Below are 17,500 nucleotides of genomic sequence, written 5' to 3' on the forward strand. Positions count from 1 at the left end.
CATTCTCAATTTATTTCATCCATCCATTCATTCATTCTTAAAGTAATCTTACTTATCTCATCATATGAAATATGACTTACTTCACCAATTACTATTATTAAATTCTTACTATTATTTATTTATTAATTTTTATTGTGATTACTTATGGAGTTTATTGTGAATAAATTGTGAACAGGAAGTGAACAAAAAGTTTTGCAACTGTTATGTAAAGAAAAGGGGTAGGATTAAATAAGCTCTGCTTCTTCCTACTCCTTTTCGAACATGTTGAAAAGAGAAACGGGAAATTGTGATGTATCATGTTGCATGCTTGCATGTTCGAAATAAACTCAAACTCAAACTAAATATGAAATAAATACAGGCGGTCCTTGCTTTATGAAGTTTATGCGCCATTGCTGCGAGGCACTTTCGTAAAAGATACTATACAAAATTTTTTTTGCATGAGGCAGACTCTTCTGATGGCAGTGCGCCAAAGGAAAAGAAAGCGCGGAAGTGAAGTTATACGTCGTAAAATGCCGACTTCCTTCTCCAAACGGACACATCTATGACAGTTCATTTTCTTTCAAAATAATACGTTAGCCATGCCTTGGCTAACATATATATATATTTTAAATTAATCACATGTGTTAACGTTGGCAACCCTAATTGATATTAATTTATTACTCACTTTTACAAGCGGCCCTCTGAGGACAGCCATAACTGCGGCGAAAATAAATTTGACACCCCTGATTACACGGTCAAAAACTGAGCTTTTCTCGAGGCATACTTTTAGTGATATAAAATGCAGTTCAGAAAAGACAAAGAAAAAAAAGAAAAAAGAGCAGTGTTTGTGTGGACATAGCCCAAGGTGCAGATAGGTTTTGTGTGTGGACACCAGGAAGAGGGTCTTCAGCGACTGACCAAAGGAACGTCACACCTGACATTGAAGGTGTCATTCGCCGAATCTTTCCGTCTCTAAACCACAAAAACTGTTTCCATGTCCTACATGACCCCGAGGACAGGTTATCAAGTCCACACCACGGATCAGAGTGGACCCCACAGATGCATCCTGCTCTGAATTCCACCCAAGAAGAAGAAGAAACGGGTTCCACGGTGTGCTCCGTTTCAGGTGAATGTTATCCGGTCTCACTGGACGACAGAACCGGTCAGTGAGAGTCAAGTTAGGAATTGTTCTTCTCTCATCGGCGTAACGTGGCCAAGTCAAGCAGGAAGTGGAAGAGAAGGTGCATCCTGATCAGTCCATTGCGTCAATCATTGGCAACAGGAAGGTGTCGTCATGTATCCAAAGAGGCGACCCCGGCTGAATAGAGACTTCCAGGAAGTTCAAATGGGGTTTGAGTCCCACACAGTCCAGGTTTCAACACCGCGAATCACCGCAGTCGTCTTCTTTCTCCGGTTTGACCGCCAGCATGGGCTCAAGGCTCGGCCCGCTATCAGGCTGAGGCAGGTTTTGGTTGTGGGTCAGGTTACAGCTGGAGTTGCGGTTGTAGAAGCAGTTTGGGTGACTGAGATGCTGGCTGTTATGGTACGTCACCGAATGATGGTGGCTACCGCCGCTCTTCTTGGACCCCCGATGGTACCGAGAGCAGCACAATACCGCCGCCACAATTACAGACACCAGAAGAAAGAGGGCGCCTCCTCCCGCTAACAAGTAGTACCAGTGGGCAGCAATGGTCTGCACTTCCACTGTGTCTACAGTAGGTTCCATCCCAGACATGGCACCCCCTGGGGGGGTAGGAGGACACGTTACTAGTTGGTTCAGCAATGGTGGGAGGCAGGCATGCAGGCGACACAAGGTGGTTAAAAGCTATGATTGACCATTAGCAAAACCCTTCTTCATTGGCGACTACCACCATTATTGTGTGCCTCTACCAGAACAACCACGGTTTGGTGAATATAGAAGCCTGCTTGCTGTACTTGTTAGTCTTACTGAAACCTAAATTGACCACGCAAAAACATCTCCCATTTAGGCTCAAGATTTTTGGGGTGGATATCCTCATTGGAACCCATCGTTCTCTGCAGTGGATGTTTTGCAAAATAGGGCTATTTTTTCAGGAAATATGTACCTATTTTCCAGACTATAGAGTGCACCGGTATATTAACCGTTTTGTGTTTCCTTCCATATATCAGCTGCACCGGTATGGAAGTAGAATTGTCTGATCAACCGTTTTACAGACAACGTTTGGAAACAATTAAGGTATGTAAATAAACATTTACCAAATCTTTCTGTGTAAATATCTAATTTCGCAACGTATATGTCTGCGGCTTATAGTCCGGTGTATGGAAGTAGAATCGTCTCACATCAACTTATATATATCCATATGATATTAATACACGTGCATATATTAATAAATATACAAATACAAATGTATATACAAATAAATAATGTGTATAAACGCATATTTGTAAATATATTTTTGAGTTTTGAAAATATATACAAATAAAATGTATACATATAAAAATGTGACATACAAATAAATCAAGAATTTGTATAAATAAACGTGTGTTTGTAAATATATTTTTGAGATTTGAATATAAATATGCTTGATTTTGTATTTGTATTGAATTTGCATATGTGGATCGCTTTTTTGCTTTTGTGTCGATGAGACATTCCTCCCACAAACCAGATGCACAAATAAATGTGACCTACACCCCCCCCTGAACAACCAGCAGAGGGCACTGCAGCCAGAGCGGTCTGGGTCACAGACATGGTCAGACACTGGCAAGCCAATCAGGGGCACACTAGGGAGGGTCATATGATGATTGATGTATGATGATGATTTGACACACATGGCACTGATAAAAGATCAATATCTACATCGGGACAAGGTCATTAAACGGCGTTGATACAATAAAATAAGCAGCTAGCACAGTCTTTCAGATTAACTGGATAAATTAGCATTAGCTAATATAACGCTAACGTTAGCAAGCTCAGGCCCGTTGTGCGTTCTCTCTGTAAAGACGTGGATTGTTTTTGTGCAGAGAACTCCGGGCATTTTGCATATAATGCTCTGTGACCCAGACCGCTCTGGCTGCAGTGCCCTCTGCTGGTTGTTCAGGGGAGTGTGTAGGTCACATTTATTTGTGCATCTGGTTGGTGGTAGGAATGTCTCATCGACACAAAAGCAAAAAAGCGATTAGCATATGCAAATTCAATACAAATACAAATACAAAATCAAGCATATTTCTATTCAAATCTCAAAAATATATTTACAAATACACGTTTATTTATACAAATTCTTGATTTATTTGTATGTCACATTTTTATATTTATACATTGTATTTGTATATATTTTCAAATCTCAAAAATATATTTACAAATATGCGTTTATTTATACAAATTATTTATTTATTTGTATATCACATTTGTATTTGTATTTTTATTAATATATGCATATGTATTAATATCATATTGATATATATAAGTTGATGTGAGACAATTCTACTTCCATACATATAAGCCGCAGATATATACATTGCGAAATGAAATATTTACACAAAAAGATTTGGTAAATGTTTATTTACATACCTTAATTGTTTCCAAACGGTGTCTGTAACACGGCAGTAAAACGGTTGCTCAAACAAAACATAAGTCGGCATCATAGACCCACTAGCTGCAGAAGCTCGCTCTCCAATCAGCTAAATAGACTCAATAACTCTACAATGACGTTTTGGTGAATTTACTGATGCCGTTCTAAGTTATTAATACTAAAACAGACACTTGTAAACGTGTTAGCATCTTAGCTAATGCTTGATTACATAACGGTAACACGTGAAAATATGCATGAAAAAACTACTATCAAACATGTGACATTTGAGTAAGTATGAATAGTTGTAATTATGTTGTAAAACTGAGGCTAGGAGGCGGAACGGAACGGCACTCATATTTCCGGTTCAAGGCACAAAACGGAAGGAAGTACTGTAGACTTTCAAACTCGCAGCGCCTGCAGTGAGCGAACTCGTCCAAAAGAAGACGCCGTAGCACAAACAATAACACACCTTTCAGTCTCTGTGTCGACGTTACTACTATGTACGTTTGTTGTATACAAAACATTATGGCTGTAGGGAAGAAAAAATCCACAGATTAGCCGCAGTGTTTAAAGCTTGGTAATAAAAAGTAGCATCTTATAGTCCAGAAAATACGGTAACTGACTAAAACAAATACCCGCTGCAGAGGACGCTGGTTCTTCAGAAGAATATGTGATGATCTCTCTGTGTAACATTTATATCCTTCACAGTATCTGGCCGTATGTTTCATCGTGACATATTGATGACTAATGACTAATCAATTGCTATTGTAAACACAGTGGGACCTCGATTTACAAACCCCTCGTTGTAAGAACGTTTCGATTTAGGAACCATAGGCGTAATAACATTATGCTTTGATGTACGAACCTTGTCTCAGTGTACACATTTTTTTCAGCCACACATTTTGTGCCCGGAAGCATATCCATCTCCAGTACTCATTCAGTCAGCGGAGCAATGCTATCATTACCTTTTGTGCTTCGTACTAGTCTGTGTGCTTTTTAAGTGTTTTTTTAATAGTTTTTTTACATCATGTTTCCAGTTTTGCTAGCTCAATACGAGTCCAAAGAAAGCAATGTACGGTTTGAAAGATTCAGGAAGTATCCACAGGAAGCCTTCAATCCCCCACCATCCTGGGAAGATTACCGACAAGGTTTATTCCTATTCATTGTGATATCAAACTCAGTGCACCACGGAGCTAGTGACAGTGTGTGTGCTTTTTGGCAGGGCGGCTGCATATGAGGACAGTTCAGCTAGTTCTTCTCGCTTTGTCAATGGCCTTGAAAGAGTCTTTTTCTCCGCTGTGAAATAAGTCTGCTCTGGCATATTTTTCCAGAAAAGTCCGGTCTCATCACAATTAAAACTTGCTGTAGTACGAAGCCTGCACTGCAAAAACTGAAATCTAAGTAAGATGAAATATCTCAAATAAGGGTGATATTTGCTTATTTTCTGTCTGATAAGATCATTCTTCTCACTAAGCAGATTTTATGTTTGAGTGTTTTACTTGTTTTAAGGGTTTTGGTCCTAAATGATCTCAGTAAGATATTACAGCTTGTTGCTGAGATTTGATGACCTATATTGAGTAAAACATGCTTGAAACTAGAATATCAACTGATGCAAAGTTGTGTCATCAACACTCACAAGTATAAAACTACTTTTTTAAAGTAATAATTTCTTATTTCAAGCATGAAAAACAAAAATCATGACTTTGACATAATTGTGTCTCATAATTAAAACAGATGACAGCCAAATGGACTTTGCTTATTTTCAACGAAACAATAGAAAATACGTACTCATATAGTAGTACAGTTGTTATTAGTGAGAATATACTTATTTGAAGGTATTTTTGGGTTCATTGAGATTAGCTAATTTTACTTGTTTTGGAAAGTCTTGACAAGCCGAATTTTCTTGTTCTATTTGCAGATAATTTTGCTTAGTTCAAATAAAATACCCCTCATTTTTGTATTTTTCTTTTCTTGTTTTTGAACACTGACTTTTTGCAGTGTGCTTTGTCAATGTTTCCGTACTTGTGAGTGCCATTAACGTACTCCTCACAAATAGTAATTTTCCCTCCATTCCACGCTGTTTTGTTGTCTTTTTGGGACTCGTATCGAGTTGTCAAAATGGACAAAATTTGACAACTCGATACGAGTCCCAAAAAGACAACAAAACCAGCGTGGAATGGACAGGAAAATTACTATTGTGAGGAGTACGTTAATGGCCCACTCACAAGTACGGAACCCCTTCTGACACAAAATGAATGAATGAAGCGTATTGGCTCGTTCTAAAAGCTCGTAAATCGAAACGTTCATAAAGCGAGGTTCCACTGTACAAACTTTCCTATTTACAAACCCTGTTCAGGTGCGAACGCATGCTGAAAACCGTCTTTCCGACATTGTTTACCAGGCTTGCTAAATATCTTTAAACATGTTTCCCAATGATTATTTTCAAATTGGTTTGGCAAATGGTCAGGATTTTTGCAGAAATTAACTGAAATGTGCGCACCTAGCCGTGGCAGCAAACATTATTTAACACCTAATGTTTGCTTGGTATTCACAGCGGCGGCCGTATGCAAAGAAATGCAAATGCGGGGTAAAATGACTCGGAGTCTACGTCCCAAGCGAGGTGAGTGACTTCCTCTTGCTGTTTTTCATCAACGCGCTGAGGTTGATGCAAACGGCGTGTTAACGTGCAAATGCACATGCCATGCGTTTAGCGGAATGCAGATTCTGGACTGTGACTTGCTGGTGTGGATAGATGGAGGTGAGTGCGGTGTGGGTCCAGAAGGATGTGTGGGTCAGTACATGGGAAGATGAAAGGAAGGAGCGGAGGAAGATAAATATGCACAACAGATTTTACAGAACTATTCTTATCTTTTGTATATTTTTGTACTGACTGTCCATCGCCATCTATAATATACTTCTGTATATATCCAAAGCTGTATGCTTATGAAAAACACTCCCCCCGTTTAAACTGACTGTAATCTGATTACCGTATTTTTCGGACTATAAATCGCAGTTTTTTTTCATAGTTTGGCCGGGGGTGCGACTTATACTCAGGAGCGACTTATGTGTGAAATTATTAACACATTAGCGTAAAATATCAAATAATATTATTTAGCTCATTCACGTAAGAGACTAGACGTATAAGATTTCATGGGATTTAGCGATTAGGAGTGACAGATTGTTTGGTAAACATATAGCATGTTCTATATGTTATAGTTATTTGAATGACTCTTACCATAATATGTTACGTTAACATACCAGGCACGTTCTCAGTTGGTTATTTATGCCTCATATAACGTACACTTATTCAGCCTGTTGTTCACTATTCTTTATTTATTTTAAATAGCCTTTCAAATGTCTAGTCTTGGTGTTGGGTTTTATCAAATACATTTCCCCCCCAAAATGTGACTTATACTCCAGTGCGACTTATATATGTTTTTTCCCTTCTTTATTATGCATTTTCGGCCGGTGCGACTTATACTCCGGAGCGACTTATACTCCGAAAAATACGGTACTTGTAAATGAGCCTGAGTAGGTCATCAGACGGTTTCACTCTATTTTTTTTGGACTATTTTTGGAATGGAACACAACTGACACTAACCAAACAATGTTTATGATGATTTCTCACGCACACATGCGCACACACACATTCTTGTATTTGTTACCTTTTTGAGACCTCTGAGAAATGCCTACCTCTTTAGGACCACCCTTTCTAGATATATACAGATTTGTATTTACAACATTAATAATATATACAGACTATGCAAATATAAAAAAGGAAAGCTTTTAGTTAATTATTTTGTTTTTGTTTTTTTGTTTGTAATTGGTTTTTAATCTTCATTATTTACTTCAAGTTATTACAGTATGTCTCTATACATATTTATGAATTTTTAAAAATAAATTTTGGGCAATTGGGGCGCATTTCAATTTCTTACACAGACTTGTTATCACATACGTTGGCCAGAGGGGGAGCACTTCAAATTTTTACGCACACATGTTATTTCATATGTTGACCAGAGGGGGAGCACTTTTAAAACCAACACACAGTCAATTTGAAAAATCCCTCCTTTTTGGGACCATCCTCATTTTGATAGATTTCACCACCAGGGGTGCAAACGAGACACACACACACACACACACACACACACACACACACATACACACGCACACGCACCCACACACATGCACACACACGCACACTCACACGCACACACACACACACACTTCATACAAATTTTTTTTGCTATTGCAAAGTTTAGAATTTGAAATGCTTGAAGGGAAATTGTAACACAAGAACACATCTTTTAATTTTTTTATGCATTCTAAATATAAAAAAATCGATAGCAGAAGTCAGCTAACAATGCAGTCAATATTCCGCCTGTAAAGTCCTTAAAAAACATCCAAACACCTCTAAGGTTTTATATACACACTGTAAGTATAAATGTAATGCGGTAACATTCATAAAAACATGTAATATTTATGTATGTTGCTCATTTCAAGCATACAGCAGCATATTAATTTCACAGATGCATCACAACGTTCGCTTTTCCCTTCAACAACAACAACACCACTACTACTCATGGCAGACTTCATGAGTTATAACAAAATGATGATCCAGAACTTCATATTATTTATCCTGACTATAAGGATTATTATTAGTTTTAGAAGCTGTGTGCTAAACAGATTCAGCTTTAGTGAAACACTAAGCATCATGTAGCAGTATTGCTAAGTGCTAAAAAAACATATACAAACTATGGACATAATAAAACAATCCCTCACAATGTTAAACAATCACTTACAGTACAATGTCTGCTCTCACTGAGATGCCGACTGATGGATGTTTATATATTTCCGTTTAGAAGAATTAATCAATTCTCACACAAGAAAAAAAAGGGCTGCAAACAAGTCTTTTTTCGGGTCTTTCTCATCATCATAAGTGGGATGTCAATTCTCGAGTATATATACACATATATATGTGTATGTATATACATGTGTGTATATATATATATATATATATATATATATATATATATACACACGTATATATATATATATATATATATATATATATATATATATATATATATATACACACGTATATATATATATATATATATATATATATATATATATATATATATACACACGTATATATATATACGTGTGTATATATATATATATATATATATACACACGTATATATATATACATGTATATATATATATATATATATATGTGTATATATATATATATATATGTGTGTATATATACATATAAATATATACAGTATATACATATATAAATATATATATATATGTATATATATATATATATATATATATATATATATATGCATATATATATATATATATGTATATATATATATATATATATATATATATATATATATATATATATATATATATATATATATATATATATATATATATATATATATATATATATATATATATATATATATATATATCTCAGCATCAAGGGTTGGAATTGGGGGTTGAATCACCAAAAATTATTCCCGGGAGCGGCCACCGCTGCTGCTCACTGCTCCCCTCACCTCCCAGGGGGTGATCGAGGGTGATGGGTCAAATGCAGAGAATAACTTCGCCACACCTAGTGTGTGTGTGTGACTATCATTGGTACTTTAACTTTATACATTGTTTCTTCTTATGAGGAACTATGCTTCACTATACAAACTTTTCAGTTTACGGACTATGTTTAAGAACCAATTAAGTCTGTAAATGGAGGTTCCACTGTACAGTGAGTTTGTTGACGAATCAATTAGTTTATTGGTTGCCTAAAATCTCGGTCCTCGGTTTTACGCTGATTATAATCACCATCAACAAATTAAAAGGAACTACCACAAACTCATCCAATGACGCCGGTCCCGTGTTTACTTGGTATCAGATCGGTACCAAAATGGGCAGTATCACCCACCCCTGATGTCATGAGTGTGGCCATAACCTATGTTGCTGCATGTGCTAATGTATCTCTTACATGAAAATACATAACTGATTCATCTCACTGAAAAAAGGAACAACGAAACATTTTTCAACTGTAACATTTTCCATCACATTAATCTTATAGTCCATTGAAATATTAAAGCCAGTCATGTCAGACTAACGACTCAGCAGTTCAGCAAATACATTTGTGACTTTTCCCACTCAGATCCACTAAGGACCGGACACACAACCAAGAATATCAGCCCGTGTGCAGGAAGACATGTTTGGACAGTGCAGTGAGTCCTCATACTGAATAGTGTATATATATATATATATATATATATATATATATATATATATATATATATATATATATATATATATATATATATATATATATATATATATATATATATATATATACACAGTAGGAAGGGGATTCATATTGCCCCATTTGTCGCAGTTTACCTGACACAAGAAACGTGACAAATTTGGGGCGTGCACTATCCACTTTAGCCGCCAGATGGCATTAGAATGGGTTTTGGGTAGAGATGTCCAATAATGGCTTTTTTGCCGATATTCCGATATTGTCCAACTCTTTAATTACCGATTCAGACATCAACCGATACCGATATATACAGTCGTGGAATTAACACATTATTATGCCTAATTTTGTTGTGATGCCCCGCTGGATGCATTAAACAATGTAACAAGGTTTTCCAAAATAAATCAACTCAAGTTATGGAGAAAAAAAATGCCAACATGGCACTGCCATATTTATTATTGAAGTCACAAAGTGCATTTTTTTTTTTTTAACATGCCTCAAAACAGCAGCTTGGAATTTGGGACATGCTCTCCCGTAGAGAGCATGAGGAGGTTGAGGTGGACGGGGGTAGGGGGTAGCGGGGGGTGTATATTGTAGCGTCCCGGAAGAGTTAGTGCTGCAAGGGGTTCTGGGTATTTGTGCTGTTGTGTTTATGTTGTGTTACGATGCGGATGTTCTCCCGAAACGTGTTTGTCATTCTTGTTTGGTGTGGGTTCACAGTGTGGCACATATTTGTAACAGTGTTAAAGTTGTTTATACCTCCACCCTCAGTGTGACCTGTATGGCTGTTGACCAAGTATGCCTTGCATTCACTTGTGTGTGTGAAAAGTCGTATATGTTATGTGACTGGGCCGGCACGCAAAGGCAGTGCCTTTAAGGTTTTTTGGCGCTCTGTACTTCTCCCTACGTCCGTGTACACAGCGGCGTTTTAAAAAGCCATACATTTTACTTTTTGAAACCGATACCGATAATTTTTAAACCGATACCGATAATTTCCGATATTACATTTTAAAGCATTTATCTCTAGTTTTGGGGCAATTCCAACATCAACCACAACGTCGGTTGCCATGCAGAGTGGCACTTTCCATCATTTTCAGCAAACTGCATTGCAAAATGATCAACCCCCCTCTTCCTCTCACACGAGATTCACCCAAAAACCATATGAATCCCTTCTCTACTGTACATGAAGTATGCACATGTTCTTTATGCATACAAGCTAACCTGCTTTGTTTTAGTTATGTACGTGTAACTAAATGTTGCATTTCAGTCAGAAATTGTTGAAGGTTTTTTTTTTGGAATGAATGACAACTTTTGATGAAACGTCCACAGATAATGTTATTTAAGACCAAGCAGGGCTTGAAGCTGAGCTGAGCCACAAGCAGGAAGCGCAGACATTTTTGCACAGGAAATATAAAAGACACTTACTTGTTATGCCGGGAGTCAATGGAGGAAAAGGCTCTGTAAATAACAAGAAAAAAATAATAATTATTTGATGGCTCTTTTATGGTCGCCTCTTCAGGTTGGAGAATGTTCGCTGTAATAATTGTCTGCTTTCAGTGGGACGCACACGGCTAATTTACAGTATTCATCAGTGTGCAATGATGATGATCATTGCTATAAGAACGTTTATGTGAGGAGAACATCATTTCATTCTGTTGTATAATAACCCGGAACACACTACATAACCATCATTGCCATATACTCTATGCCAAACCTGGGAAAATTAAGGCCCCGGGGGACATTCTCAAATATTTTTTTTAGATCTTTAAGAAGGAAACCATAGACATCTTATAAGTAGACGCAGCATCGACCGCGATGACGAGACGCGGGGCCGCCATCTTGGAGCTATGATAAAGGACACATGTTTTATTATTCATAGTTTGCTTAACAGTAATAGAATATTCTTATATGCTATAAGTGACCAGACGTCCGATATCAAAACTGGGAATATAATCCCACACTGCAAAAACTGAAATCTAAGTGAGATGAAATATCTCAAATAAGGGTGATATTTGCTTATTTTCTGTCTGATAAGATAATTCTTCTCACTAAGCAGATTTTATGTTAGAGTGTTTTACTTGTTTTAAGGGTTTTGGTCATAAATGATCTCAGTAAGATGTTTATAGAGCTCGGCAGAGTAACCGTGTAATACTCTTCCATATCAGTAGGTGGCAGCCGGTGCTAATTGCTTTGTAGATGTCAGAAACAGCGGGTAACAATGTATCTAATGCTTAAACCAAAAATAAACAAAAGGTGAGGGCCCCTAAGAAAAGGCACTGAAGCTTAGGGAAGGCTATGCAGAACGAAACTAAAACTGAACTGGCTACAAAGTAAACAAAAACAGAATGCTGGACGACAGCAAAGACTTACTGTGGAGCAAATACGGCGTCCACAATGTACATCCGAGCATGACAATCAACAATGTCCCCACAAAGAAGGGTAAAAACTAGAGATGTCAGCCGATAAATGCTTTAAAATGTAATATTGGAAATTATCGGTATCGTTTTTTTTTTATTATCGGTATCATTTTTTTGTTGTTTAATTAAATCAACATAAAAAACACAAGATACACTTACAATTAGTGCACCAACCCAAAAAACCTCCCTCCCCCATTTACACTCATTCACACAAAAGGGTTGTTTCTTTCTGTTATTAATATTCTTGTTCCTACATTATATATCAATATATATCAATAGCAAAGGATACAGTCCGTAAGCACACATGAGTGTGCGTGCTGCTGGTCCACTAATAGTACTAACCTTTAACAGTTAATTTTACTCATTTTCATTAATTACTAGTTTCTATGTTTAAGTTTCTTATTTTATTTAATAATTTTTTTAAAAAAAGGACCTTATCTTCACCATACCTGGTTGTCCAAATTAGGCATAATAATGTGTTAATTCCACAAAAGAGAAAAAGCCACCAAAATAGGAGTGCAAGACAAGAACTAAAACACTACACACAGGAAAACAGCAAAAAACTCAAAATAAGTCACGGCGTGATGTGACAGTACACCTATTTGAGACAAGAGCTATGCTTGGTTATGGTTTAAAGCCGACCTGGGCATTCTGCGGCCCGCGGGCCACATCCGGCCCTTTGTGCGTCCCTGTCCGGCCCGCGTGAGGCCAATCATAAATTACAAAATAAATTAAAAAAAGTATCTATGTCGAGTGTGCAATACAACGGTGCTGCTTTTGTTTTGAAAAGCGTTATTTGTATTACTTCCGTGTGGACGTGTGCTCGTGTGTGATTGTGAGTGAATGTGAACAGCTGCAATCACAAATTACAAAATAAAGTTGAAAAAACATCTATGTCGTGCGCGCAATACAACTGTGCTGCTTTTATTTTGAAAAGTGTTATTTATGGGCGTATGTCCGTGTGTAACCTGTGAGTGAAGGTGCACAGCGACAAGTGATGCACGGTTCACACCCGAGACGCTAATAAGAGAAAAGTTGATGACGAATGGCGTGTTTTCAACAAGACATGGACTGCCAAGCAACGTTCCCTCTAAGGTGCGCGCCTGCGCAATTGCGCACTGCTCAAGCGTCCTCTGCGCACAGCAAATATATGCCACGCACCAAATCAAATCCCATCTGAATTTTAAACAAAATAAACACATTTATTCTGTGTAATTTTGCAATGCATCTTTGAGTGACAGTGACAACAAGCGGCCCTAACGGTGTTCATCAACACCGTTCCATTGAACACCGTTCAATTATTGTAACGTCTATCGAGATGCTTCGAGGCCAGGAATTATATCGATCACTTTATTGAGCAAAACTGTTTATATTCGGCCATAACCACACCAAAAACATGAGTAAAACACTTCTATCTCGAAAAACTAGTCATTTTCTGCCGTACAAACCAGGCCAAAACCAACTTGTCATCTGTCACCAACACGCATACCACTAAACCACTGGTGCGTTTATGGCCACACAAAAAGTCCGACAACTCAAACACCACACAAAGTTACAATATGACTCCTCAGTCATACGTGTGCTTATTCTACTGTCATTTATTATTAATGTTAATTTATTGATATTAATCATGGAATGCTGTTGCTAGAGAAAGTTACAGGAATGCACACTTCATCCTATGCTTACATTTCATTGTGCAACATGAGGATGTTTAAGGGGAACTAAATGTGATCTCTGAAAGGGGTACAAATGATTTCCAAAGCAGTGCTTTTTGTATAAAGTTAAGTTAGGTTAAATGAAAGCATTATTATTAATTATTATTATTATTATTTATCTTACGGTATACATCAAAAATAATATTGAGCAAAATTTAATTGAAATATTGTTAATGTGGCCCTCCAGCAGTGCTCGGGTTGCTCATGCGGCCCCCAGTAAAAATGAATTGCCCACCCCTGGTTTAAAGTCACACCCAACATTTGCGACGACGACTTTTTACTGTCAACTGAGTTTAGTTTTTTAATGATTTCTGCTGGTGGTGTGCCTCCGCATTTTTTCAGCGCAAAAACTGTGCCTTGGCTCAAAAAAGGTTGAAAAACACTGCACTAACTATTAGAAGTGTGTGTCATTCTGACACACACACACACACACACACACACACACACACACACACTCCTACCCCCAAAATATTGCTCGGAGGCTCGTTTCATTTGAAAGCCTGATGATGACCCAAAGTGAGCACCGAGATGGGACATGAGAGAGCAAGAGAAGAAAGGATGAGAATCGTAAAATTACAGGGTGGGTGATGTTGAAAACTAAAATGAAAAAAGATATGTAATAAAAGATAAGTCAAAATGCCCGACGGCAGTTTGTGGCCTAGTTTCATTTGTTATTCCTCCTTCTTAACGCCTGTAAATGCTAAATCTAATAATGACTTCTCCTACTTTCTTTTTGCCTGGCGTCATCGGACTTACGTGTACACTGCTCCAGACTGATGCTGTTACTCATGTGAATGTTGTCAATGCGGATGTGGCCCCTGGTGGGGTGGTCGAAGAACCCTTCAAACACCACCTGCAGAGGGAGGAGACCATGAGATCAGTTTCATTCGCAGATTGACATGAGATTCTGTAAATTCCAGACAATATGCGGCTTAAAATATTTTTTTTTGGTTTAAAAAAAAACAAAACCAAGCAAATACACATAGAAAGGGTTTTATTATTTGTGCTATGCTGCCTTCTTATGGATGAGTTTGCTCACTGCAGTTGTCCTTCCATTTAACCCTGTTAACACCCCTTGTTGTAAAATTACAACGTTACCTTTAACCATCCTAAAAAACAATCTGTTATATATATTTTTATTATTTTACCACATTTACATGGTCATTTGGGTCCTATTGTTCAGTCTCACAAGGCTATTGGATCGTAAATGTGTTTATAAGTCACGCCTTCTGGCCATGAACTCACACAACCTCTCAAGGTTTCCTTCGAACAACATCTTTTTGTTTCATTGGACTGGATTAATCAGATTCAAGTAATTAAAATGTATTTTATACATTTTTTGGTTGTTATTACAATGTCTAGAGCATATACATATGTAGTTATTGTGGAACAGATGCATCAAATTTCATTTAGAGCTTGTTATATAATTGTTGCAATTATAAAAGAGGGGGAAAAAGCGTTTTTTAAGAGTTTTATCTTGTTTCATATTTTTTATATTTGTAATAAATGACTTCATAAAAATATAACTAATGTGTGACTATTATTAATGGTATATACCGTAATGGGGCTAAGTAAGCAATAAACCCTGCAAATGAACCCTTAGTTGTTCAGACAACGTGAGTACAAATACAGAAATTCTGCTACCATCAAAGCCCAATGTTGCAATATTACAACATTTCTCTAAAAACATACATACATTTTTTTTTTTTTTTAACTTTATGCATCAAATGCCTCCTACAACAACATCTGAAAGGTCAAATATATATATTTTTTTAGGTTTTTCTATATTTGGGTCTTACAGGGTTAAGGGTGTTGGTGTTCGTCTTCCGGCCATCCATAGCGCTTCTACTCGTATGGATTCTTCATTCATCACTCCAAGAAACGTTTGGAAGTTTTACAATATATCTAAAACTATTCATACTTACCAAACCGTCCCATGTGTGACGTCTACAGGAGTGTTTTAACCTCTTAAGGCCCAAGCTGTTTGTTTACATGCTTTTTTTATTTCTCTTTGCTATTTGGGCTTATTGGACCCTAATTAGAATAAAAATTAAAAATCATCTTTTGATATGATGTACTTAGTCCATAAGTACACAAATGTGTACTTCATGTGTAGTGACATGCACATTTTTATTTTTACACTTTTTTTTCAAAATTCCATTGAATGTTATACTCTTCTGACACCACCAGATGGCAGTATACGTGTCCACATAAGACCCCAATTCAGTAGTGTACACAATTTTGGAAATAAGAGCTAAAAGGTGCTGTCCACGCATGTGGCCAACTAAGGCCTTTAGTGGTTAAAGCATATTTGTACAAGCTAACTTGTAATCAAGCTAACATGCTAACACGTTTACTAGTGTCTGTGTTAGTATTACTAACTTACAATGGCATTCTTTTTGTATTGTTTCAGTTTCACAAACTCCTCAGCAAATTTCCCAAAATGTCACCGTGGATTTATTGAGTCTGTTTAGCTGATTGGAGAGCGAGCTTCTGCAGCTAGTGGGTCCATGACGATGACTTCTGTTTTGTTTGATCAGCCGTTTTACTGCCGTGCTACAGACACCGTTTGGAAACAATTAAGGTATGTAAATAAACATTTACCAAATCTTTCTGTGTAAATAACTCATTTCGCAACGTATATATCTGCGGCTTATAGTCCGGTGTATGGAAGTAGAATTGTCTCACATCAACTTATATATATCAATATGATATTAATACATATGCATATATTAATAAATATACAAATACAAATGTGATATACAAATAAATAAATCATTTGTATAAATAAACGCGTATGTGTAAATATATTTTTGAAATTTGAAAATATACACAAATAAAATGTATAAATATTAAAATGTGACATACAACCAGCAGAGGGCACTGCAGCCAGAGCGGTCTGGGTCACAGAGTATTATATGCATTATATGCAAAATGCCCGGAGTTCTCTGCACAAAAACAATCCATATATATATATACTCCACATTCACACACTGATGGTGGTAAGCTACATTTTGTAGCTGCAGCTACCCTGGGGTAACACAGTGTTACTGTTCAAATTGTGTGTAATGTTATAGTGAACAACAATATTAAATATATTTGTCAAATAAAACATCTGCCTTGTTTTTAATGAATACTTAGGCCTACTGCGCTACTGTATATTATTATTTTTTGGTTATTATGGTCACTAGGCCACCTGCTCAGTGGCCTAGTGGTTAGAGTGTCTGTCCTGAGATCGGTAGGTCCCGAGTCATACCAAAGACTATAAAAATGGGACCCATTACCTCCCTGCTTGGCACTCAGCATCAAGGGTTGGAATTGGGGGTTAAATCACCAAAAATGATTCCCGGGCGCGGCCACTGCTGCTGCTCACTGCTCCCCTCACCTCCCAGGGTGTGATCAAGGGTGATGGGTCAAATGCAGAGAATAATTTCGTCACACCTAGTGTGTGTGTGTGTGTGACAATCATGGGTACTTTAACTTTAACTTTACTCGAGAGCCAAGTGTTTTCTGAGGGGATGGTTGGTGAAACGAGTTTAAGAACCGCCGACTTGGA

The 17,500-nt window shown here is 37.1% G+C and overlaps 2 protein-coding genes and 1 long non-coding RNA gene across 4 annotated transcripts in view; 1 reads left to right on the top strand and 2 right to left on the bottom strand.

Annotated features, from left to right (window-relative positions):
• The window catches only part of LOC133663222 (frizzled-7-like), a 791,936-nt gene that overhangs the window by 544,473 nt on the left and 229,963 nt on the right, over positions 1-17,500 (bottom strand). The gene's annotated exons all lie outside the window — the stretch shown is intronic.
• Positions 1-17,500, bottom strand: part of LOC133663220 (neuropilin-2-like) — a 342,926-nt gene that overhangs the window by 25,537 nt on the left and 299,889 nt on the right. Inside the window, exons 15-17 of one of the 2 annotated variants that reach the window (XM_062067530.1) lie at positions 14,701-14,797; positions 11,238-11,270; positions 688-1,722 (exon numbers count right to left, since the gene is read on the bottom strand). In XM_062067530.1, coding sequence (XP_061923514.1) covers positions 1,355-1,722; positions 11,238-11,270; positions 14,701-14,797 — 498 coding nt within the window. In that variant the 3' untranslated portion in view covers positions 688-1,354. Of the gene's footprint in view, positions 1-687; positions 1,723-11,237; positions 11,271-14,700; positions 14,798-17,500 lie in introns of those variants that run through there. The other variant, XM_062067529.1, reaches the window with a different exon arrangement.
• Positions 1-17,500, top strand: part of LOC133663224 (uncharacterized) — a 50,397-nt gene that overhangs the window by 16,499 nt on the left and 16,398 nt on the right. The window contains exons 3-4 of the long non-coding RNA XR_009828264.1: positions 6,082-6,147; positions 16,358-16,528. This is a non-coding gene — a long non-coding RNA (uncharacterized LOC133663224). The remainder of the gene's footprint in view (positions 1-6,081; positions 6,148-16,357; positions 16,529-17,500) is intronic.

The sequence above is a fragment of the Entelurus aequoreus genome, linkage group LG13, assembly GCF_033978785.1.
Source record: "Entelurus aequoreus isolate RoL-2023_Sb linkage group LG13, RoL_Eaeq_v1.1, whole genome shotgun sequence".
In the NCBI taxonomy this organism is placed as follows: Eukaryota; Metazoa; Chordata; class Actinopteri; order Syngnathiformes; family Syngnathidae; genus Entelurus; species Entelurus aequoreus.